Genomic DNA, 25,216 nt, shown 5'->3' with positions numbered 1-25,216 from the left:
CATCAAAAAAGATTTTTTAAAATAAATGGTTGAAATTTGTCCCAAACAAGGGGGAAAAAAAGCCCAGCTACAAAAGGGCAACACAGAGGTGATAGCATTACAATGTTGAGAAGAAAGAAATACTCCCAGAATGAATAATGAGGTTTTACATGTATATATGTGCATAAGTGTGTTTCAGTCACAGGTACTGAGCTTCCTACTTGTGATAAAGTCTATGAATGTATTGGTTTTTGAGGCCTTACAACTTCCTGAATCAACAAGTTAGTTGGCTTCAATTGGATCTTTTATGTTGCAGACAGAACATGTCTGCATTTTCCTTTACTGCCTCCCTAGTACAGACGAAAAGAGGCAGAGCAGTTTAATGAAGGGACAAGAAAAATTAATCAAGAAAGGATTCAGGAAAGTAGAATTTGAATTTGGCCTAAGGAAGGACAAGAAATTGAAAGGTAGAGGAGAGAGGGGAATCCTAAGGTAGAGATACAACCATGAAAGTGGCCATTAGCACATAGCAGTAGCATACCTGAGAGATGGTTTGATTAAAGTGCAAGGTGTCCATTGGAGAGCGATGAGAAATAATTTAGGAGACGTCAGTGGAGGCTGGATTTTGGAAGTTTGTGAAGGCCAGGCAATGGTATTTGGGCTTGATATCCTTGGCCTGGTTGTTAAGTGGACAGTTGTTTGCTGTAACTTCCTAAGGCAGACTTCCAGTTTTGATGACAGCACTTCTTTTTCTGCTAGGCTTAGAATTCTCCAAATAGCTCTTCAGGTAGCCATTATGAATTTCTTAGAAATGACAATAAATATGAAACTCATTGCCAGCCCAGTGGGAAGCAAAAGGGGGCAAATGTAGATTTTCTCCACTAGAAAGGATAGAATAAAAGCAATGCTTAAGAAATATTGACTTTTAGGATAGTTCAGCTGAGAGGCTGTTGCAATCTAGGTATGCAATATAATGCTAAGGTTGGTAGAAATTAAGAAAACAAGTTTGGGGAAACTGTATTTAATAATTTGATGATATTAGGTTTTTTTTTTTTTTTTCCCCTCCACAGTGGTAAGAAATTCCAGTTGGGTTATTATGTCAGGCTCCTTTCAAAAAAAAAAAAAAAGACTCCCTCAGGCTTTGCCAAATCACAGGGACTTTATATAAAGATATGGTATTAGTTTTTATTGCTGTATAACTAATTATCACAAATTTGGTGGCTTAAACACACATATTTATTTTTTCACAGCTGGGGCATGGCCCAACTGGGTGCTCTGCATAGCTTCAATCTATGTGTCAGTTCGGGGTCTGTGGTCTCATTTCATGGCTTGATGGGGGAGGGAGCTGCCTCCAGGTGTATGTGGTTGTTAGCAGCATTCAGTTTCTTGCTCACCATCAGACTGAGGGCCTCAGTTTATTGGTGGCTATAAGCCAGAGGTGGCCCTCAGTTTCTTGACACATGGCCCTCTCAAAAGTGAAGCTTGCTTTTTCGAATCTAGCAAAGGAAAAAGCTTCCTTGTAAGACGATCATCACAATTGTAGGTATCATAATTGCATAGGTAACATCCCATCATTTCACCATATTCTCTAACGATTAAAGACAAGTTCCAGTGCAGCCACTATAGAAAACAATATACAGGTTGTTCAAAAAATTAAAAATAGAACTACCATATGATTCAGCAGTCCCACTTCTGGGTACATACCCAAAGGAAATAAAATGACCATCTTAAATAATATCTGCACTTCCACGTTCGCTGCAGCATTATTACCAGTAGCCAGTACATGTAAACAATCTAAGCGTTCATTAACAAACAAAGAAAATGCGGTGTGTATACCTACAGTGGAATACTTTTCTTCTTCAAAAAAAAAAACGAGGAAAATCCTGCGTTTTCTGATAACACTGATGAACCTAAGGGACGTTACGCTAAATGGAATAAACCAGACACAGAAAAACATTTTGTATGATCTCAATTCTGTGTGAAGTATTGACAAAAATCATAGTAATAGAGAGTAAATGGTGATTGGCAGGGGCTGGGATGGAGGGGTAGTGGGGAAATGCTCATCAAAGGTTACAGACTTTCAGTAATAGGATGAGTAAGTTCTGTAGACCCGGTGTGCAGCACGATGACTATAGTTAATAGTAATGTATCATACACCTGAAATTTGCTAAAAAGAGTTCATCTTAAGTGTTCTCACCACACACACACACACACACACACACACACACACACACACACACAAAGGGGAACTATGTGGGTGATGGATTGTGGCAATCATTTCACATACATAAATATATCAAAACATCGTGTACACTTTAAAATTTTTTTTTCAACGTTTATTTATTTTTGGGACAGAGAGAGACAGAGCATGAACGGGCGAGGGGCAGAGAGAGAGGGAGACACAGAATCGGAAACAGGCTCCAGGCTCTGAGCCATCAGCCCAGAGCCCGACGCGGGGCTCGAACTCACGGACCGCGAGATCGTGACCTGGCTGAAGTCGGACGCTTAACCGACTGCGCCACCCAGGCGCCCCACATCGTGTACACTTTAAATGTACACGTTTTTAATTTATCAGTAACACCTCAATAAAGCTTGAAAAAAAGGAAGCCATAGGTCCTGTTTAAGCTCAAGGGGATGGGATAACACTAAGGAATGAACACCAGAAGGTGGGATCATGGGTTGTCTCAGACTACCCACCACAGACACTAAGGGAGGCAGAAACCTCATGGGAGTTGTACCTCTACTGTTGGAAGAAGAGGAACAGTTATTTTGGCAACTAGAGGGACCCAGCATGGATCTAAGGACCTGTCACCTTAATGCTTTCAAATTGCCATTAAAGGGATTCTGTGACTTTGTGTCTATGTGTCTTCTTGTATGTCATTCGTTTCTTTCTGCTTCCATCCATGGCTGTGTTTTCTGCATGTTCTTGGACAGATGGGGAGAGAGATAGCGATAGGAAGAGAGAGAGAGAGAGAGAGAGAGAGAGAGAGAGAGAGAGAGAGAGAGAGAGGAGGTGCCTGGGTGGCTCAGTTGGTTCAGAGTTTGACTCTTGATTTCAGCTCAGGTTGTGATCTTGTGGTTCATGAGGTTGAGCCCTGCATTGGGATCTGAACTAACTGTGCAGAGCTTGCTTGGGATTCTGTCTCTCCCTCTCTCTGCTCCTCCCCTGCTCATGTGTGGGTGCACTCATGTGCATTCACTCTCTCTCTTAAAATAAATACATAAACTTAAAAAAAATAGAGACAGAGAGAGATGTTCATGTTTGACAAAGATGTTTGTTGTGACAGATCGTCACATAGGCCAGTCTACAGAATGGACACCCTTGATTCATATACTACCCCTAGCTGGAAGGAGGTGGTTTAACTGTTGTAGCTGAACCACTTTTGTTCAAGGAACAGTTTAGGGTGTCTTTCACTAGAGCACATGATTGGGCATTTTAAGGAGGGATTAGGAAACGACACATACCAGTTATCCAGTGGTTATATAGAAATCAAAAGCCTATAAATAGCTAACTTATCATTTGTTAATACTGTCCTTCTTTCTAAAGAATGAGAATTTGTGGTAGCTTACAGAGATATATTAAATACCACGATAAGGAATCAAATAAGTGTGAAGTGTGATAAGGGAGAAATAAGAACGCAAAGTGAATTGATTGGTGAGGTCAGCGCATACATTATATACCATAAACATTTATTAAAGATGTGCTACAGATTTGGTTTTGAGTTTCTTCACAGCCAGAGCCAGAGGAAAACACAAAATGCCTATAAAAATGATTCGCCTGGGGTGCCTGGGTGGCTCAGTCGGTTAAGCATCTGACTTCGGCTCAGGTCATGATCTCACGGTTCATGGGTTTGAGCCCCGCGTCGGGCTCTGTGCTGACAGCTCAGAGCCTGGAGCCTGCTTCGGATTCTGTGTCTCCCTCTCTCTGCCCCTCCCCTACTCATGCTCTGTCTCTTTCTGTCTCAAAAATAAATAAACATTAAAATTTTTTTTTTCAAAAAAATGATTTGCCTACTAGTAAAAAGAATAATTTTCTCTGATGGTGTCATCATCATAATGGCAACCATTTGTTGTGCACATTTAATGGGGCCAGACACTATGTTTAATATGTTAAGTACAAATTCTAACATTACCTCCATTTCACTGGTGGGAAATTGGAGATTACAAGATTAAACGTATCTTCTAAGGTCACAAGGTGAACAAGAGGTTGGACTGAGATCTCTCTGGTTCCAAATCCATCATTTCTCCATTGCACGCTGTGGGCCTGAGTGAACTGTGGTGGGTAGGTGATGGGGAAAACTGCACCTGTTGCTTTCCTTGGCCTTTCCTGCCTCTCCTCTGTCCTTGAGCCCTTCATGCTGCTTCCTGCCTCATGCTGGTACCCTACAAACGCCAGACTTTGCTTGCACAGCTGTTCTTTGACTGTTTCTAACACTCCAGACTACCTTTTGATTTGCTTCTTCCTTCAATTTCATTTCCATATTGATCAATGTTCTATTAGATGAGTCCATTTTTAAAAATTTGATTTTATTCTTCTTTCATTTATTTTTCTTTTCTATTTTCTTCCATTTTGGTTCCTAAGAAATTTGAGGTAATTTTTTCCCCGGTTGTCATTGAGGCTTGTTGCTTTATACACTATTGCGAATAGGCAAAAATTGAGCATTTTTGTTTTCAAGTTACACAATATCTGACTTCCTCCCATGTATTGCAATTTATTCTTCAATTAACAATAGAGACGGCAGGACTGCTATTGGCTTTGCAAGTCTTGTTTACAAAATGTGAAGCAATATTTACATATTTTAAGAGTTAAACATTTCCTGAGTAAAATTGAATTTGGTCAATGTTTTGCTAGTTGTTAATTTTGATTCTGTTGTGAGGAGGACTATTTAATTTTGCCATTATCCATCTCTCTGGCCTAATAAGATGGTAAATATATGTCAGCAGAAGTTCATCAACATCCAAATGTAAGTGGACATTTGTGAAAAATGTATGGTAACGGTTATTCAAACAATGTTTTAAGAATAGTTAACAGAATAAGCAGGGTGAATGTTATTAGTTTCCTATTGCCACACAACAAATTGTCCCAAAACTTAGTGGCTTAAAACAGCAAACATTTGTTATCTTATTTTCTGTGGGTCAGGAATCTGGGCATCCTAGCGGAGAGGCAATGAAGGTGCTGGCCAGGACTACTGTATCATCTAAAGACTTGACCAGGGCAAAGTCTGCTTTCAAGTTCACCCCCACGTTTGTCGACAGAGTTCGGTTCTTCACGGCTGTTGAACTGTGGGCCTAACTTCCTCCAAGGCTGTTTTGCCAGAAGCTGATATCAGTTCCTTGCTGCCTGGGCTTCTCTGTAGGGTGGTCTTGTGTGTGGGAGCTGGCTACCTTTGGGGGAAGCGAGAATGAGTGCTGCAGTTGGAATCTCGTCTTTCTAAAACATAATCTCCAAAGTGATATCCCAGCACTTCTGTCTTATTTTGTTCTTTGAAAGCCAGTTAGTAAACCCACAAAAGGCAAGGGGATTATAAAAAACAAGGGCAGGAACACCAGGAGGGGATCATTGGGAGCCATCCTGGAGGTTTGCCTAGCACAGAGAGTGAAACTAACACTAACTTAATGCTGCCTAGCATCACTTCATATTAGAGGACAGAACTGGGACTGACAAGGAAGAAAGAGCAGCTGGCACTCCAAGTTCAAAAACTAAGAATAGGGTCTTTCTCTTCCCAAAGTTTCAGAACATGTAATAGATGGGGTAAACAAGTATGTGGGATGGAAAGAACTAAGGACCACTAAAAGTAAAAACTTCACACACCCACTACTATAGCAGAATCAGCATTTACTCTTAGGCCCAGCATTTTAAGGGCAACCAGGAATGAAAAGAACATTGACTTGGCAATCAGACTTCATCAGAATTCCAGCTTTCTTGTAACTACTGGTAGATTTACATTCTTAGGAAAGTCATTTAAGTTCTTTGGGGTTTATTTTCATTTCCTATAAAATGGGGATGATAGTATGAAATATTACTACCTATATTTGTGAGACAGGTATTTAGAGCCATGATAGTTACACAATACTAGATGGCAACATAGTTCTACTGTGCCGCTCTACTGAAAACTAAGGATGCAAAATCTTTGTTTTTTGAAACACATGGTGCTTTCTAACTACTTACAAATTTTATTTTATACGATTTTGAAATAACTTTTCAGACTTAGATAAATATTTTAATGTTTCATTACCATGCATTATCTCAAAAGTATGAATGATATAAATTCATTTAATTCCAAGGGGTTCTTTCGATTTTTTTGTCCAACCCCTCTGAATCATTTTTAAACAGAGAATTGCCAATGCCCTATTTAGTTATGACTTAATTTTTTTTTTTTACACTTATTTTTGAGAGACAGGGGTAGGGGGAGTGGGGCTTGAACTCACAAAACGTGAGACCATGTCCTGAGCCGAAGTTGGAGGCTTAACCCACTGAGCCACCCAGGCGCCCCTAGTTATGACTTTTAATAGTATACTTCACTTAATTCAATATCAAAATAAATAGTTTCAATATTTAGTCAATATAAAACATTGTTTATGTTCTCTCTCTCTCTCTCTCTCTATATATATATTGGCTAACATATTAAGGTTTTGCAAACCTGCGCGGTCTTCCTTACAGCACATCACCTACGAACTATTAGGACACATGCCTGCCGTATTTGGGACTGAAGCCTCGCTGCACACGCCTTTTATTTTATTTTATTTTATTTTATTATTATTTTTTTTTATTTAAAAAAATTTTTTTTTAACATTTATTTATTTTTGAGACAGAGAGAGACAGAGCATGAACGGGGGAGGGGCAGAGAGAGAAGGAGACACAGAATCAGAAGCAGGCTCCAGGCTCTGAGCCATCAGCCCAGAGCCCGACGCGGGGCTCGAACTCACGGACCGCGAGATCGTGACCTGAGCCGAAGTCGGACGCTCAACCGACTGAGCCACCCAGGCACCCCTGCACACGCCTTTTTTTTTTTTTTTTTTTTTTAATTTTTTTTTCAACGTTTTATTTATTTTTGGGACAGAGAGAGACAGAGCATGAACGGGGGAGGGGCAGAGAGAGAGGGAGACACAGAATCGGAAACAGGCTCCAGGCTCTGAGCCATCAGCCCAGAGCCTGACGCGGGGCTCGAACTCACGGACCGCGAGATCGTGACCTGGCTGAAGTCGGACGCTTAACCGACTGCGCCACCCAGGCGCCCCTGCACACACCTTTTAATAAATTATTTAAAAAAAAAAAAATTTTTTTTCCCCCTCCCTTCACAGAACATGCCTTAAAAAAAAAAAGATTTCCCGTTGTCTTTTTGCTTTACATTATGGTGACCGCCACAACTCGGTCTCCTAATGAACTTTAAGTTTTGCTTTGAATCCACGTATAATCTTAGGAAGACATCCAGACCACAGCAAGGCCCTGTACGCCCTTGGGCTAGGTGGCTAGAGCGTTTGCCGACGGGGGCGGAGCCTATGGTGACGTAGGCCGGGAAGCCGCGGGGCGGGGGGCGGGGCGGCGCGCTCCCGGAAGTGGCGCGTTACGTCGCTGTGCGTGCAGGCGGCTGCGTCGGGCTGCAGGAGAAGATGGCGGTCTCCACAGGTCGGTTCCCGGGCTGGGCTGCCTGCTTTCCCACTCCAACCCGGCTCTGCCCCTCCGCCTGCTGCTGGCGGCCGGGCACTGATCGTGTGGGAGAATCCAGAGTGCGCCTTCTCGGACACCGTGCTACCCGTGGAGCGAAGCCCGGGAGCTGGGAGGGTCTGGGCGGGTCGGGCGCCGGCGCCGAGGGCCCGGGGCGGCCGTCGGGGGTGGCGGGTCGTGCTTGCGCGTCGGCCGCGCGCCGGCGAGCTGGGGGCGGGGTGGCTCCGGCGCGGGCGTACACGCAGGGGCTAGCGGGTGCGGGTCAGATCGCTGAGCGGAGGGCAGTGTGGGAGGGAGGAGAGGAGGCCCAAGGTGGGCAGTGTCAACCTCGGGCACGGAAGGGTTTCGGGTAAGGGGCGTCCTGGATCGAGGGGGGTCCCGTTCTGTTGGACTTGCCTTTATATGGGTGGAGGAGGAGAGGACTAAGAGGACTGTTGCTGTTTGTAATAAGGGAGAAATGATGATCATTCTTACCTGGCTGAATACGTGTTGTTATTTTTATTCATTTAAGGGCAAAAGTGTAGTGCAAGAAAAATAAAACCATAGAGCAAGAAAACGCCAATTTAAGAAGTGGTTTGTTTCTTAGACTGTTCAACTCCTCTCTTCGTACTGAGTACAGTGTTTGGTGTCCAACGAGCACAGACTTTGAAGTTAAATATTAATACTGAGATTTTCGAAACTTAACCATTTTACGATATGTTAAAATGAAAATGTTAAGTTTTACTACTTAACGTCTGATCTTTCATTTCTCCTAATTACAATTGAAACCAGGCTATAGAACAGTGTGATTTAATATTTCATGCCATCATTGCATAATAAAACAAAATTTTAAATGTATATGTGCTAAAAAGTGGAAGGTTGCAGTATATGTTATTGGAATTTGTAAGGTTATACCTTGGGATACATTCAATATACATTTTAATGGAAAGTTATGTCTTTTAAGTCTAATCTTTAATGTGTACAGGTGTCATAGGTGATAGGATCTTTACCAGTTTTAGCGTTGGGGAGTATTTCGGCATACTTGAGGTATTAGTAAAAAGGATTATTTTAAAAATGAGATTTTAGTGTTACAACTTTATTGTACTTGCTGTCGGAAATCCAGCGTGCTTGCGAATCGGGCCATATCCCTCTTGTTGTGCTTGGTACTATGGGTTCTTGAAAATTTAGTAATAAAATGGTACATTTTAATTTGATAGTTTTCATTTTGTGGATTGCATTGTTTATTTAAACATGTTCCCCCCCCAACATTATACATATGAGAGTGTGGAAATATTTTGAAAAGAACAAATATTAGTTGTTACTGGTGGCAGATACTTTTCGTTATCCACTTTCAGTTATCTTTTACAGAAGTCGAATATAAGTTATAAAGATGTTGCTGATTGTTGGCACATTTCCTTATACTTTGGAAGCCTGTATTTTCTAGTTTATATTTCATCATCACAATTGTTATATTTTCATCCTGTTTTCAGATTTATGAAATATGATACCTTAGCATAACTAATAAGGATGTATTTTAGGCATTTGAAGTTTTTTCAATGAAATTTATTTTGAAACTATTGCTCAAAACTTGTCTTGGTCAATTTCAGTATTCTGTTTATTCATTTTGTATGCCTTACATAATTCACAGTATTGTTGAACTGAGAGGAAGACGAGTGCAGAAGCAGCTTTGGACTTTTTAAATTATACTTTCTGTTAGCTATACTTTTGTATTCTTTGTGGGGAAATAGTACCTGTATATTTGTGAAATAAATATAGCTTAAAATTTAAAATGAGATGAGCTAGGTCATGTAATGTACATGTTTTGGGGTGCTTGGCTGGCTCATTCTGAGGAGCATGGGATTCTTGATCTAGGGGTTGTGGGTTCGAGCCCAATTTTGGGCATAGAGATTATAAGAAAAAAATAAACTTTGAAAAAAAATCATTAAAGAATAATATACATGTTTTTTATTTAAGACGAAATAATCTTGATAAAAATAGTTATTTGCTAGGCTAAAAAGAAGAGATAGCTGACAAATATTTTTGATCCTTATTAAGGCATTATATTTTAATGTACATTATCTAAGTCATATACTTTTATCCTTCCTCTTACTAGAAGAAAAATTGGGGAGAAAAAATTCCAGCTAGCCTGAGATTTTTAAGCTGAAACATACTTTGCCATACCATTTGATCCTCTTTTATGTAAGAGGGGAGGGCGCAGAGGGGAAGAGAGAGATTCTTTCTTTTTAAGTTTTATTAAAAAATATTTTTTTTAAAGTTTATTTATTTATGAGAGATAGAGACAGCATGAGTGGGAGAGGGACAGAGAGAGAGGGAGATACAGAATCCTAAAGAGGCTCCAGGCTCTGAGCTGTCAGCACAGCTGACATGAGATCATGGCCTGAGCTGAAGTTGGACGCTTAACCGACTGAACCACCCAGGTGCCCTGGAAGAGAGAGAGAATCTTAAGCAGGCTCCATGCTCTGTGCAGAGCCCGATGGGGGCTCAATCCTGGGACCCTGGGATCATAACCTGAGCCAAAATCAAGAGTTGGACGCTCAGCTGACTGATCCACCCAGGTGCCCTTGGTCTTCTTATTTTGCAGACGAGAAAAATGATGGCTAAAATATTATAAGATTTTATACAGTTGGTTAGTGATGGATTCAAGGTTAAAATATGCGTTTTTGTTTATATTTTGTTCTCAGTCTTGTGTTCTTTCTGTTATGAGGAACTGTGCAGTTTGAAATATTCCTCAATCATGAATCTTACTCCCTTTTAGGCTTGAGAGTGGCTTTCACACTTCTCTTTCTAGCAGAATCTTTGTTTCACACTTAGATGTTTCTTGTGGATGGAAGTTGGGCTGTGGTGGAGACCCACTGGCTAGCTCCCCCGTTTCCAAGAGGCAGAGTCACCTTTGGAGGTCAAGAGGATTTCACTGGACATGGCTTAAGAACCACTACTTTAAGGAATAGAAATTTATTAGTACATTTAGTACCTTTGATTCAAAAATTTAATTAGATCCCACTACTAATAAAAGAGTTACTGTTAGATGAAAAAGCACGTGCCACACTTTCTTAAAAAATAAATTTAAAATTTTAGGATAATTTTAATTTTGCAGTAAAGTTGTGAAGATAGTACAGAGAAGATTGTACATGGGAGTACCTGATGTTCATTTTCTGTCTCAGGATCCCATCCAGGATACATTGTTAAATGAAAATTTAAAATTTCTTATCACTTAAAGAAGTTGTGGTTTATATATACAATGGAATACCACTTGGTAACGAGAAAGAATGAAATCCTGCCATTTGCAACAACGTGGATGGAACCGGAGGGTATTATGTTAAGTGAAATAAGTCACAGAAAGATATGTTTTCGCTCATATATGGAACTTGAGAAACTTAAGACCAATGGGAGAAGGGAAGGGGAAAAATAGTTTCAAACAGAGAGGGAGACAAACCCATAAGAGACTCTTAAATACAGAGAACAAACAGGGTTGATGGGGGCGTAGGAGAGGGGGAAATGGGTGATGGGCATTGAGGAGGGTACTTGTTGGGATGAGCACTGGGTGTTGTGTAAGTGATGAATCTTGGGAATCTGTCCCCGAAACCAAGAGCACACTGTATGTTGGCTAACTTGACAATAAATTATATTAAAAAGATAAATAAAAAATAAAAAAGGAAAAAAAATAAAATTTTTCATCACTTGAGTTACACTAGTGGGGTTCTAATCTCTGAATGCAGATGATTGTAAAATATCTTTAAATAACGAGAGACTCAGAAAAGAACGGAATATTTTTGTCTTTGATAGTAGGTCTGTGTAAGCCATAAGGTTGAAAAACGAAACGATGAGTAAAACTTACTACCTTCTTCAGAAGTGGGCAGCATTGTGCATACTGGAACAAGAACTGGATTAGCAGTGCTTTAATTCCGCTGCTGCCTCGGACAGATTAGTGTGGCATGCTAGGCCTGCCGCTGAATCTCTTAAACCTTGCTTTCCCCATCCCTTCTGTGAAAGCTTGGACCACATGATTTTGTTTTCCCTATCTTCAAGATGATCATATGCAGGCAGAACTTGGGAGTGGCATCAGAAGAGGTGTGCGTGGTGTGTAAATCATAACATAGAACCCGGGACCTGGACAATATAAGAGCCAAATTGTAGTAGTCTAGTACATTTCCCTCTTGAGACTTTAATAACTGGCTTGATAGATTTTTCTGTGTCTGTTAGCAACCTGGATCCTCTTGATACATGTTTGTTTTTGACAATATGATTAAATCGTACAGCCTTTGCTGTACGTGCATTCATCCCTTTGCACAATACTGCAGGATGGTAAAAATGACCATGCAGACTGAGACTGTTCAAAGCAGTCTTACTAAGAAAAACTGTTAGTCCGTGACCTTTGAAAATGTTTGCTTAGATATTAAAAACTCTTTGTGGTTATAAGTATTTAGGAAAATGAAAAAAAATAGTAAAACTAATATTTGTTCAGTACTGTAATTTAAAAACGAGACGTTAAGAATTGGAATGTTTTATTTGTAAAAAATTTGTCAAGAGTAGTTTGAACAATGCTTGACTTTTTCTTCTCATCGTACACTTACGATGTGGAGCAAGCATCTTTTCTGTGCTTTGATAATTGTCGTACTCCTCAGTTTGAATCACTTCCAGTATTTTATCCTTTGTGCTTTCGATGTTGGAAATAATCTCAGATTTCCTTTATTGTGAAGTTTTTCACTTCGTGTGGAACATGGCCATCCTTTTCTTGTAACTGCCTTCCTCATTTACATCCATAAGCCCCCATTCACACAGTTTGAGTGTTTGCTCATCTAGAGTCTTCCCAACACTTCCAGTTGCGTGTTTTTTTCTATAACTGCATTTACATTTGATTCACATTTCACATCAGTGTTACCAGTTTTTTCTTTGCTGCACTTTGATCTTTGTTGGCTAATTTGTTTTTCTGGCTATTTTTATAGAATGTCACATGGGTTTACTACCGGCACACTACTATGAGCTTTGCTGTCTGTATGTGACTCACAGATGTGCAGGGACCCATCACCAACTGACTTTGAAAGATGTGAAGCGATTGGCCACTGGTTAGGATGCTCACCTATTATTTACATAGTGATTTGTGGACTGGGGAGCTTGCAACAGAATTTGTACTTAATGTGATTACTCATGGTTAGGGGACTGTGCTAACTGAAGCTTCATCCGTGATGTTGGGGGACTGGTAGTATTTAAACCATGCTGACTGAAAGCCATACAAATGGAAACTATGAAAAGGAAAGATTATCCTTAGTGGAAACATCCACTTGACCGATTACTTGGGGAGCTGTTTGACACAAAACTTCAAAGTGGATATGTGAGGCTTGTAGACTAGAATAAATGGAATAAAGTTCAGTGTTCAAAAGTTTATTTCAAGTGTATTGGACTTTTTTAAAAGGAATGAATGTTTTATATAAATAAATTTTTTCTGTGTTTTATATTAGAGAGAGAGAGAGACAGAGCATGAGTGGGGGAGGGGCAGAGAGAGAGGGAGACACAGAATCCGAAGTAGGCTCCAGGGTCCAAGCTGTCAGCACAGAGCCCATTGCGGAGCTCTAACTCATGAACAGCGAGATCATAACCTGAGCCAAAGTCGGACGTTTAACCGACTGAGCCACCCAGGCGCCCCGAGATGTTTTTATAAATAAATCTTTGAGATAATATGGTAAGAAAGTCCTACAGTTGTAGGACTGGGTTTGGGAGTGATTTATTCTTCTTTACAAAGTCGTAGCTGATTTGTATAAAAGCAAATGTTATATTCAGTTTAAGTTAGAACTCAGCAAAGTTTCGGATCACAGGAGAGAAAGCCTGTGTAGGTCTTTACATATGTTGAAATAATAATTGTAATGGAAAGCACATTATGGATCATCTAGGCTTCACTTTATAGATGAGCTATGGAAATTTAGATAGGAAATGACTTTCTCAAGATTACTTAGCTAGATGTTGAGTCCAGAGGTAGTTTCTTGATTTCAGGTTCTTTGATAACTGGTTCTGTATTGCACTGTATAAACGTTGTTTGCTTTCATTTTGTGGGAACCTAACAATGTGATTTCATAAATAAATACCATTAGGATGAAGAGAAGACAGTTCATAGGGTCTAATGACATTGTAAGTACTTAACACTACATGTTTTAAGATGTAAATGATTGCGTTGAAAGAATAACAAAAAATTTAAGAACACTGATATGTGTGTTTTTTAAATGTTTATTTTTGAGAGAGTGTGAGCATGACAGGAGTGGGGGAGGGACAGAGAGAGAGGACAGAGATTCTGAAGTAGACTGTGTGCTGACAGCAGAGAGGCAATGCAGGGCTTCAACTCTTGAACCTTTACGATCATGACCTGGGCCAAAGTCATATGCTTAACCAACTGAGCCACCAAGGCGCCTCAAGAAAATTGATATTAATAGCTAAATCTCATTATACGTTTACACAGATTTTTTTGTGAGCACAAATTTGGTGTTGCAGGCAAATGATTCTTAATGATTCTTTTATTGATTAATGATTCCCTTAATGATTCTTTTATTTTTTCCCCCCTTCTCCCATGGTCTTCTCTTAAGTTTCTCAAGATCCACATAGGAGTGAAAACATGGTCTCTGTCTTTCTCTGACTGGACTTATTTCAGTTAGGATAATACCTTCTAGTTCCATCCACGTTGCTGCAAATGGCATGATTTCATTTTTCTCGTTGCCAAGTAGTAGTCAATTGTATATATAAACCACGTCTTCTTTATCTTTTGTTCAGTTGATGAGCTTTAAGGCTCCTTCCTAATTTGGCTATTGTTGAAAGTGCTGCTATAAACATTGGGGTACAAGTGCCCCTATGCATCCTGTATCTCTTGGGTAAATTCCTAGCAGTGCTATTGCTAGGTCATAGGGTAGATCTAGTTTTAATTTTTTGAGGAACCACCACACTGTTTTCCAGAGTGGCCGCACCAGTTTGCATTCCCACCAACAGTGCAAGAGGGTTCCTGTTTCTTCACATCCTTGCCAGCATCTGTTGTTTCCTGATTAGTTCATTTTAGCCAGCCTGACTGGTGTGAGGTTGTATCTCAGTTTGGTTTTGATTTGTATTTCCCTCATGATGAGTGACGTTGAGCATCTTTTCATGTGTCTGTTGGCCGTCTGCATGTCTTCTTTAGAAAAGTGTCTATTCATGTCTTCTGCCCATTTCTTCACTGGAGTATTTGTTTTTTTGGGTGTAGAGTTTGGTAAGTTCTTTATAGATTTTGGATACTAACCCTTTATCTGATATGTCATTTGCAAATATCTTCTCCCATTCCGTTGGTTGCCTTTTAGTTTTGGTGATTGTTTCCTTTGCAGTGTAGAAGCTTTTTATCTTGATGAGGTCCCAATAGTTGATTTTTGCTTTTAATTCCCTTACCTTTGGAGATGTGTTGAGCAAGAAATTGCTGCAACTGAGGTCAAAGAGGTTGTTGCCTGTTTTCTCCTCTAGGGATTTGATGGTTTCCTGTCTCACATTTAGGTCTTTCATCCATTTTGAGTTTATTTTTGTGAATGGTGTAAGAAAGTGGTCTAAATTCATTCTTCTGCAGGTTGATGGCCAGTTCTCCCAGTACCATTTGTTAAAGAGACTGTCTTTTTCCATTGGCTACCCTTTCCTGCTTTGTCAAAGATTAGTTGGCCATACATTTGTGTATCCAATTCTGGGTTCTCTATTCTATTCCATTGGCCTATGTGTCTGTTTTTGTGGCAGTACCATACTGTCTTGATGATTGTAGCTTCGTAGTAGAGGCTAAACTCTGGGATTGTGATGCCTCCCGCTTTGGTTTTCTTTTCCAATAGTACTTTTTCTTTTTCAGTAGTACCCCAATAATTAATTTGGGGTCTTTTGTGGTTCCATGCAAATTTTAGGATTGTTTGTTCTAGCTCTGAGTAGAATGCTGGTGCAATTTTGATTGGGATTGCACTGAATGTGTAGATTGCTTTGGGTAGTATTGACATTTTAATGATATTTATTCTTCCAATCCACGAATATAAAATGTTTTTCCATTTCTTTGTGTCTTCTTCAATTTCCTTCATACATTTTCTGTAGTTTTCAGCATATAGATCTTTTACATCTTTGGTTAGGCTTATTCCTTGGTATTTTATGGTTCTTGGTGCAATTGTAAATGGGATCACTTTGTTGATTTTTCTTTCTGTTGCTTCATTATTAGTGTATAAGAATGCAACTGATTTCTGTACATTGACTTTGTATGCTGCAACTTTGCTGAATTCATGTATCAGTTTTAGCAGCCTTCTGATGGAGTTGTTTGGGTTTTCCACGTAGAGTATCATGTCTCCTGTGAAAAATGAAAGCTTGACTTCATCTTTGCCAATTTTGATGCCTTTGATTTCCTTTTGTTGTCTGATTGCTGATGCTAGGACTTCTGACACTATGTTAAACAGTAGCGGTGAGAGTGGACATCCCTGTTGTATTCCTGATCTCAGGGGGAAAGCTCTCAGTTTTTTCCCATTGAAGATGACGTCAGCTCTGGGCTTTCTGTATATGGCTTTTATGATTTTTAGGTGTGTTTCTTCTATTCCAGCTTTCTTGAGGGTTTTTATTAAGAAAGGATGCTGTATTTTTCAAATGCTTTTTCTGCATCTATTGACAGGGTCATGTGGTTCTTATCCTTTCTTTTATTAATGTGATGTATCACATTGATTGATTTGCGAATATTGAACCAGCCCTGCAGCCCAGGAATGAATCCCACTTGATCATGGTGAATAATTCATTTTATATGCTGTTGAATTATATATATTGGGATGTTGGCCTGTAATTCCCCTTTTTTGTGGGGTCTCTGTCTGGTTTGGGAATCAAGGTAATGCTGGCTTCATAGAATGATTCTGGAAGTTTTCCTTCTGTTTCTGTTTTTTGGAACGGCTTGAGAAGAATAGGTATTAATTCTGCTTTAAACATCTGGTAGAATTCCCCTGGAAAGCCATCTGGCCCAGGAGTCTTATTTGTTGGGAGATTTTTGATTACTGATTAAATTTCTTTACTAGTTATGGGTCTGTTCAAATTTTCTATTTCTTCCCGTTTGAGTTTCGGTAGTGTGTGGGTGTCTTAAGAATTTGTCCGTTTCTTCCAAGTTGCCCTGTTTGGCATGCAGTTTTTCATAGTAGTCTCTGATAATTGTTTGTATCTCTGAGGGATTGGTTGTAATAAGTCCATTTTCATTTGTGATTTTATCTATTTGGGTCCTCTCTCTCTCTCTTTTTTAATGTTTATTTTTGAGAGAGAGATGGAGTGCAGGCAGGGGAGGGGCAGGGAGAGAAGGAGACACAGAATGCCAAACAGGCTCCAGACTCCGAGCTGTCAGCACAGAGCCCAATGTGGGGCTTAAACCCATGAACCGCGAGATCATGACCTGAGCCAGAGTCATGGCTCAGATGCTTAACCGACTGAACCACCCAGGTACCCTGGTCCTCTCTTTTCTTTTCGAGAAGTCTGGCTAGGGGCTTATCATTTTTTTTTTTCAAAAAACCAGCTCTAAGTTTCATCAATCTGTTCTGTTTTTTTTTGGATTCTATATTGTTTATTTCTGCTCTGATCTTTAATATTTCTCGTCTTCCTCCGGTCTTGGGGTTCCTTTGTTGTTCTGCTTCTTGTTAGGTGTAGTGTTAGATTTTGTTTTTTGTTTTGTTTTTTTTAATTTTTTTTTTCAACGTTTATTTATTTGGGACAGAGAGAGACAGAGCATGAACGGGGGAGGGGCAGAGAGAGGGAGACACAGAATCGGAAACAGGCTTCAGGCTCTGAGCCATCAGCCCAGAGCCTGACGCGGGGCTCGAACTCACGGACTGCGAGATCGTGACCTGGCTGAAGTCGGACGCTTAACCGACTGCGCCACCCAGGCGCCCCTGTAGTGTTAGATTTTGTATTTGGGATATTTCTTGTTTCTTAAGATAGGCCTGGATTGCAATGTATTTTCCCCTTAGGACTGCCTTTGCTGCATCCCAAAGGGTTTGGACTGTCATGTTTTCATATTCATTTGTTTCCATATATTTTTTAATTTTTTCAATTGCCTGGTTGACCCATTCATTCTTTAGTAGGATGTTCTTTAACCTCCATGCATTTGGAGGTTTTCCAAACTTTTTCCTGTGGTTGATTTCAAGTTTCATAGCATTGTGATCTGAGAGTGTGCATGGTATGATCTCAATTCTTGTATATTTATTGGGGGCTGTTTTGTGACCCAGTATGTGATCTATCTTGGAGAATGGTCCACATGCACTCGAGAAGAATGTGTACTCTGCTTTAAGATGAAAAGTTCTGAATATATCTGTCAAGTCTATTTGGTCCAGTGTACCCTTCAGGGCCATTGTTTCTTTTTTGAATTTTCTGTCTAGATGGTCTGTCCATTGTTGTAAGTGGAGTATTAAAGTCCCCTGCAATTACCACATTCTTACCAATAAGATTGCTTACATTTGTGAGTAGTTGTTTTATATATTTGGGTGCTTCCGAATTCATTGCATAGACATTTAAAATTGTTAGCTCTTCTTGATAGATAGACCCCATAATTATTATCTGATGCCCTTCTTCATCTCTTGTTATGGCATTTAGTTTAAAATCTAGTTTGTCTGATATAAGTATGGCTACTCCAGTTTTCTTTTGACTTCCAGTAGCATGATAGATCTCCATCCCCTCACTTGCAATCTGAAGGTGTCTTCAGGTCTAAAATGGGTCTCTTGTAGACAGCAAATAGATGGGTCTTGTTTTTTTTATCCATTCTGATACCCTATGTCTTTTGATTGGAGCATTTAGTCCATTTACATTCAGTGTTGTTATTGAAAGATAGGGATTTGGAGTTGTTGTGTTATCTGTAGCTTTCATCCCTGTAGTGAGGTCCCTGGTCCTTTGTGGTCTTTGCAACATTCCACTCACAGAGTCCCCCTTAGGATCTCTTGTAGGGCTGGTTTAGTGGTGGTGAACTCCTTCAGTTTTGTTTGGGAAAACCTTTATCTCTCTGTCTATTCTGAATGACAGGCTTGCTGGATAAAGGATTCTTGGCTGCATAGTTTTCCTGCTTAGTACATTGAAAATTTCCTGCCACTCCTTTCTGGCCTGCCAAGTTTCAGTAGATAGGTCTGCTACTACCTTTATGTGTCTGTCCTTGTAGGTTAAGGCCCATTTGTCCCTAGCTGCTTTCAGAATTCTCTGTGTTTTGCCAGTTTCACTGTGATGTGTCATGCAGAAGATCAATTCCTGTTATGCCTGAAGGGAGTTCTCTGTGCCTCCTGGATTTCAATGTCTGTTTCCTTCTCCAGATTGGGGAAGTTCTCAGCTGTCATTTCTTTAAGTACACCTTTTGCCCCTTTTTCTCTCTGGTCTTCTGGAACTCGTATGATACAGACATTATTACGTTTCATTGAATCCCTTAGTTCTCTTAATTCTCCCTTCGTGGTCCAGAAGTTTTTTATCTCTTTTTCTCAGCTTCATATTTTTCCATAATTTTATCTTCCATATCACTTATTTTCCCCTCTGCCTTTTCAGTCCTCGCTGTCACTGCCTCTAGTTCACTTTGCACCTCATTTACAGCATTTTTTAATTCATCATGACTATTTTTTAGTTTCTTGGTCTCTGCAGCAGTGGATTCTCTGCTGTCTTGTATGCTTTTTTCAAGCCCAGTGATTAATCTTATGACTAGTATTCTAAATTCTTGTTCAGTTATATTGTTTATATCTGTTTTGGTCATTCTTTAGCTGTCATTTCTTCCTGGAATTTCTTTTGAGGAGAATTCTTCCGTTTTGTCATTTTGGCTAGTTTTCTGTCCCTTATGTGTTTTAAAAGCTTGTTGCATGTCCTGCTCCTGCGAACACTACTGTATTAAAGAGGGGTCGTAACGCTGTCCAGGGCCTGGCCCTTCAGGGGCTGTTTTTTAGAGTGTGTTACTTGGTCTCTGTTGTTTTGACTCTGGCTGCTTTATCTCCCTACTCGGAGTGATGGTTTGGACCCTCCACCAGGTGTGCTTTGAGTTGTTCGTGGAAGTAGTCCTGGAAAAGAAAACAAATAAACAAAACAGAAAAAAACCCAAAACACCAGCTATAGCAGAACAACAAATAGGGTGAGGCTGTTCTTGATAGAAGAGGACTTATCCCTTACAAAGAGAGACATGAGGGGCAGGGAAAAAGAAAGGAAAACAGAATTGACCAGGCAGAGAAACTAAACGGCTTAATGCAGAGAGAGAGAAAGGCGGGGAAGGGAGAGGGGAAATACAGAAGGAGGTGTAGAACAGGCGTAAGGCGATAGATTGAAGGTGTCTGCTCAAACAAACCAACAACCAGAATAACCAGACTAGAGAAGGGAAGAAATAAGAAGGAGAAAAGGAAGGAAATATATATATATATATATATATATATATATATATATATATAATATTAATTGTCCAATAATTAAATGAATAAATGTAAAACCACTGGGTGCCTTGGAAGCGGTGGCAGTGCTGGTTTGGAGGAGGGGCCGTCTGGTTCATCAGCGTCAATATAGCTCCAGGAGAACCACAGTTAGCTTAGCACACGCGGAGGGGTGTGCGGAGGGGCGTAGTTTGGTGTGGCGGGTCCCGCTGTCCCTTCCCTGAGGCCCCAGCTTGGTGATGGGGGGGAAAAATGGCGACTCCTCCACGGACTGGGTGTCCCACACCACTCTGTTCAGGCCATCGTCGCAGTGCCGCGGGCTCCGTCCAGGCGGTTTGTCCCGCTCAGACGACTCCCGTGCCCCCCTGGTGCTCGGCTGGGATTCACATGCTGATGTCTTCAAGGAGCCCGCTCCCTGCACCCGGCTTTTGGCCCGATACATGGCCTGATACATGGCTTCTGGCTGGCGGTCGCAGGCAGAGCTGCTTGCCTTTGAACGGCTAAGCCCCTTCTTCCCACGGCACTCCAGGGCAGGGGACCGCTCTCTTCCACCGCAGACTGGGCTTCCGAACTAGTTCCCGAGCCCCGGGCTGGCCCCCCTCTCCCCAGGTGCACGAACAGGGCAGGGCGGCCGGCCCCAGTCCGGAGGAGGCCCCGCAGTCAGGGGTTGGGTCTTTGTCGCCGGGTCGGTGGTTTTTCTCTCCCCCAGATACACTCCTGTGCTTCTGCAGCCTCCGTTCCTCTTCCTTTGTCTCTCTGCAGAAGGGGATCCCGCCCCTCCGTGCCTGTGCGATTTGGTTAATCTTGCAGTTCGCACTCGCCTACCTGTGGCCTGCCAGTCTGTCCCCGTGGGCCCCCAGAGACGTCTTTGTCACTCTGGAGCCCGGACTCTTGGAATTCAAAGTCCTTTGGCCTCAACACTGCTGTGTTTGAGGGACGAGGGCACTTCGGGTCCCCCTGCTGCTCCACCTTGTTGGATCTCCACTTCTTAGTTTATTCTAAAGAAAATGTCCTTTCCTACTTCTGGAATAAACATTGTTAGCTGCTTTCCTGGAGAATATTAAGTAACTAATATATTCTCCCTTGGTTTACCTATCTTACTGAGCTATCTATAGTGTATCTGAGCAAAGACTTCTCTAATAACTCACTGCATTGTATTTGAATCTTGAATGTATCTGCTTTCATGGTTGTCTTCACTGACAGAGTCTGTATTCCAGAAGTTTTTCCACCTGTATTTGAAGGTATAGTAGAGATGCTTCAGATGTAAAATATTTGATATGAAATTTTTTCAGATGTTTTTATTTACCATGTTTCATCACTTCTAAGACACATTTTAATGTCCGAAATAGATATATGTCATATAGTTTAATGGTAGTATTTTTTACTTAAAGAAAAATTATTTATCAGGACACCTGGGTAGTTCAGTCAGTGAAGCGTCAGACTCTTGATTCGGCTCAGGTCATGATCTCACGGTTTGTGAGATCACACTCCTTGTCGGGCTCTGCGCTGACAGCATGGAGCCTACTTGGGAATCTTCCTCTCCCTCTCTCTCTGTCCCTTCCCTGTTTGCCTGCCCCCTTTCTCTGAAAGTGAAGAAATAAACTTTTAAGAAAAATTTATTTTTTGAGAGAGAGGGTGAGTACAAGTGGGAGAGGAGCAGAGGGAAAGGGAGAGAGGTTTTTTTTTTTTTAAGTTTTATTTATTTGTTTTGAGAGAGAGAGGCTTGATCTCACAACTGTGAAATCACGATTGTGAAATCAAGAGTCACACATTTAACCACCTGAGCCATCCAGTCTCACCTTTAGTTTCTTTTTTTTTTTTTTTAAATTTTTTTTTTTCAACGTTTTTATTTATTTTTGGGACAGAGAGAGACAGAGCATGAACGGGGGAGGGGCAGAGAGAGAGGGAGACACAGAATCGGAAACAGGCTCCAGGCTCCGAGCCACCAGCCCAGAGCCCGACGCGGGGCTCGAACTCACGGACCGCGAGATCGTGACCTGGCTGAAGTCGGACGCTTAACCGACTGCGCCACCCAGGCGCCCCTCACCTTTAGTTTCTTAATAATGGTTCATCATATAGTTTATGCTATCTTAGATTTGATGAAAGAAAATATTTAAAGTCTATTATAAAACATTTAGTGAGGTGAATATATACCAGATTTTAAAGTACAAGGTTCTACAAATATGTTAACATGTGTTCTCATTTCTTTAAAAAAAAATTAAAAAAAATTTTTAAAAATGTGTATTTATATTAGAGAGAGAGAGAGCAAGAGCACACGAGCAGGGGAAGAGCAGAGAGGAAGATACAGAATCTGAAGCTCGATCCAGGCTCTGAGCTGTCAGCACACAGGCTGATGCGGGCCTCCAACTCAGAAACCATGAGATCATGACCTGAGCTGAAGTCTGATGTTTACCAACTGAGCCACCAAGGTGCCCTGAAAGGAATTTTTTTTAATGTTTATTTATTGAAAAAGTTTTTTTTAAATGTTTATTTTCTTTTTGAGACAGAGACACAGAGCATGAGAAGGGGAGGGGCAGAGAGAGAGGGAGACAGAGAATCTGAAGCAGATTCTAGGCTCTGAACTGTCAACATAGAGCCTGATGCAAGAGCTCGAACTCATGGACTGCAAGATCATGACCTGAGCCGAAGTCAGACACTGAATCAACTGAGCCATCGAGGCGCCCCAATATGTTCTCATTTCTTAAGTATATTCTAGTGAAGTAATTTTTTAAAATTAAATTTATTATTTTTTTTAATTTATATCCACATTAGCATATAGTGCAACAATGATTTCACGAGTAGATTCCTTAATGCCCCTTACCCATTTAGCCCATCTCGCTTCCCACAGTCCCTCCAGTAACCCTCTGTTTGTTCTCCATATTTAAGAGTCTCTTATGTTTTGTCCCCCTCCCTGTTTTTATAATATTTTTGTTTCCCTTCCCTTATGTTCATCTGTTTTGTATCTTAAAGTCCTTATATGAGTGAAGTCATATGATATTTGTCTTTCTCTGACTGACAAATTTCGCTTAGCATAATACCCTCCGTCCAGGTAGTTGCAAATGGCAAGATTTCATTCTTTTTGACTGCTGAGTAATACGCCATTGTATATATATACACCACTTCTTCTTTAGCCATTTATCCATTGATGGGAATTTGGGCTCTTTCCATACGTTGGCTATTGTTGATAGTGCTACAGTAAACATTGGGATGCATGTGTTCCTTTGAAACAGCATACCTGTATCCCTTGGATAAATACCTAATAATGCAATTGCTGTGTCGTAGCGTAGGTAGTTCTATTTTTAATTTTTTGAGGAACCTCCGTACTGTTTTCCAGAGTGGCCGCACCAGTTTGCATTTCCCACCAGGAGTGCAAGAGATCCTCTTTCTCCGCATCCTCCTCGCCAGCATCTGTTGCCTGACTTGTTAATGTTAGCCATTCTGACAGGTGTGAGGTGGTATCTCAGTGTGGTTTTGATTTGTATTTCTCTGATGATGAATGATGTGGAGATTTTTTCATGTGTCGGTTGGCCATCTGGATGTCTTCTTTGGAGAAGTGTCTCTTCATGTCTTTCACCCATTTCTTCACTGGATTATTGGTTTTTTGGGTGTTGAGTTTGATAAGTTATTTATAGATTTTGGAAAGTTACTCTTTATCTGATATGTCATTTGCATATATCTTCTCCTATTCCATTGGTTGCCTTTTAGTTTTGCTGATTGTTTGCTGTGCAGAAGTTTTTATTTTGATGAGGTCCTCATAGTTCATTTTTACTTTTGTTTCCCTTGCCTCCGGAGATGTGTTGAGGAAGAAGTTGCTGCAGCCAAGGTCAGAGAGGTTTTTGCCTGCTTTCTCCTCGAGGATTTTGATGGCTTCCTGTCTTATCTTACGTTTAGGTCTTTCATCCATTTTGAGTTTATTTTTGTGTATGGTGTAAGAAAGTGGTCCAGGTTCATTTTTCTGCATGTCACTGACCAGTTTTCCCAGCACCACTTGCTGAAGAGACTGTCTTTATTCCACTGGATATTCTTTCCTGCTTTGTCAAAGATTAGTTGGCCATACGTTTGTGGGTCCATTTCTGGGTTCTGTATTCTTTTCCATTGATCTGTTCTTGTGCCAGTACCATACTGTCTTGATAATTACAGCTTTGTAATACAGCTTGAAGTCCAGAATTGTGATGCCTCCTGCTTTGGTTTTCTTTTTCAAGATTGCTTTGGCTATTCAGGGTCTTTTCTGGTTCCATACAAATTTTAGGATTGTTTTTTCTAGCTCTCTGAAGAATGCTGGTGTTATTTTGATAGATATTGCATTGAATATGTAGATTGTTTTGGGTAGTATTGACATTTTAATATTTGTTCTTCCTATCCAGGAGCATGGAATATTTTTCCTTTTTTTGTGTCTTCAATTTCTTTCATAAGCTTTCTATAGTTTTCAGTGTATAGATTTTTCACCTCTTTGGTTAGATTTATTCCTACGTATTTTATGGTTTTGGTACAATTGTAAATGGGATTGAATCCTTGATTTCCCTTTCTGTTGCTTTTTTTTTTTTTTAAATTAAAAAAAATTTTTTTTAATGTTTTATTTATTTTTGAGAGAGAGACAGAGATGAGCGGGGGAGAGGCAGAGAGAGCAGGAGACAGAATCCACAAAGCAGGCTCCAGGCTCTGAGCTGTCAGCACAGAGCCCAACGCAGGGCTTGAACTCACAAACTGTGAGATCATGACCTGAGCCAAAGTCGGATGCTTAACCGACTGAGCCACCCAGGCGCCCCTCTGTTGCTTCATTTTTGATGTATAGGAATGCCATCGATTTCTGTGCATTGATTTTATATCCTGTGATGTTGCTGAATTCATCAATTGGTTCTAGTAGTTTTTTTGGTGGAATCTTTTGGGTTTTCCATATAGAGTATCATGTCATCTGTGAAGACTGAAAGTTTGACCTCTTCCTGGCTGATTTAGATGTCTTTTATTCCTTTGTGTTGTCTGAGGCTAATACTTTGGATACTATGTTAAATAACAGTGGCGAGAGTGGACATCCCCGTCTTGTTCCTGACCTTAGGGGGAAAGCTTTCAGTTTTTCCCCATTGAGGATGATATTAGCACTGGGTCCTTCATATGGCTTTTATGATCTCGAGGTATGATCCTTCTCTCCGTACTTTCTTAAGGGTTGTTTTTTTTTTTTTTTTCCAAGAAAGGATGCTGTATTTTGTCA

General features: G+C 40.6%; 1 protein-coding gene across 2 annotated transcripts in view; it reads left to right on the top strand.

Moving 5' to 3' along the window:
- The first annotated feature begins 7,469 nt into the window (after positions 1-7,469).
- UBE2V2 (ubiquitin conjugating enzyme E2 V2) overlaps positions 7,470-25,216 on the top strand; it is a 60,550-nt gene continuing 42,803 nt past the window's right edge. The window contains exon 1 of one of the 2 annotated variants that reach the window (XM_025922486.2): positions 7,470-7,606. In XM_025922486.2, coding sequence (XP_025778271.1) covers positions 7,591-7,606 — 16 coding nt within the window. In that variant the 5' untranslated portion in view covers positions 7,470-7,590. Of the gene's footprint in view, positions 7,607-7,975; positions 7,995-25,216 lie in introns of those variants that run through there. The other variant, XM_086695507.1, reaches the window with a different exon arrangement.

The sequence above is a fragment of the Puma concolor genome, chromosome F2, assembly GCF_028749965.1.
Source record: "Puma concolor isolate L17-30 chromosome F2, mPumCon1.1.hap2, whole genome shotgun sequence".
Classification (NCBI taxonomy): Eukaryota; Metazoa; Chordata; class Mammalia; order Carnivora; family Felidae; genus Puma; species Puma concolor.
The sequence above is the reverse complement of the archived record's forward strand: the minus strand, read 5'-3'. Positions and strand labels throughout refer to the sequence as shown.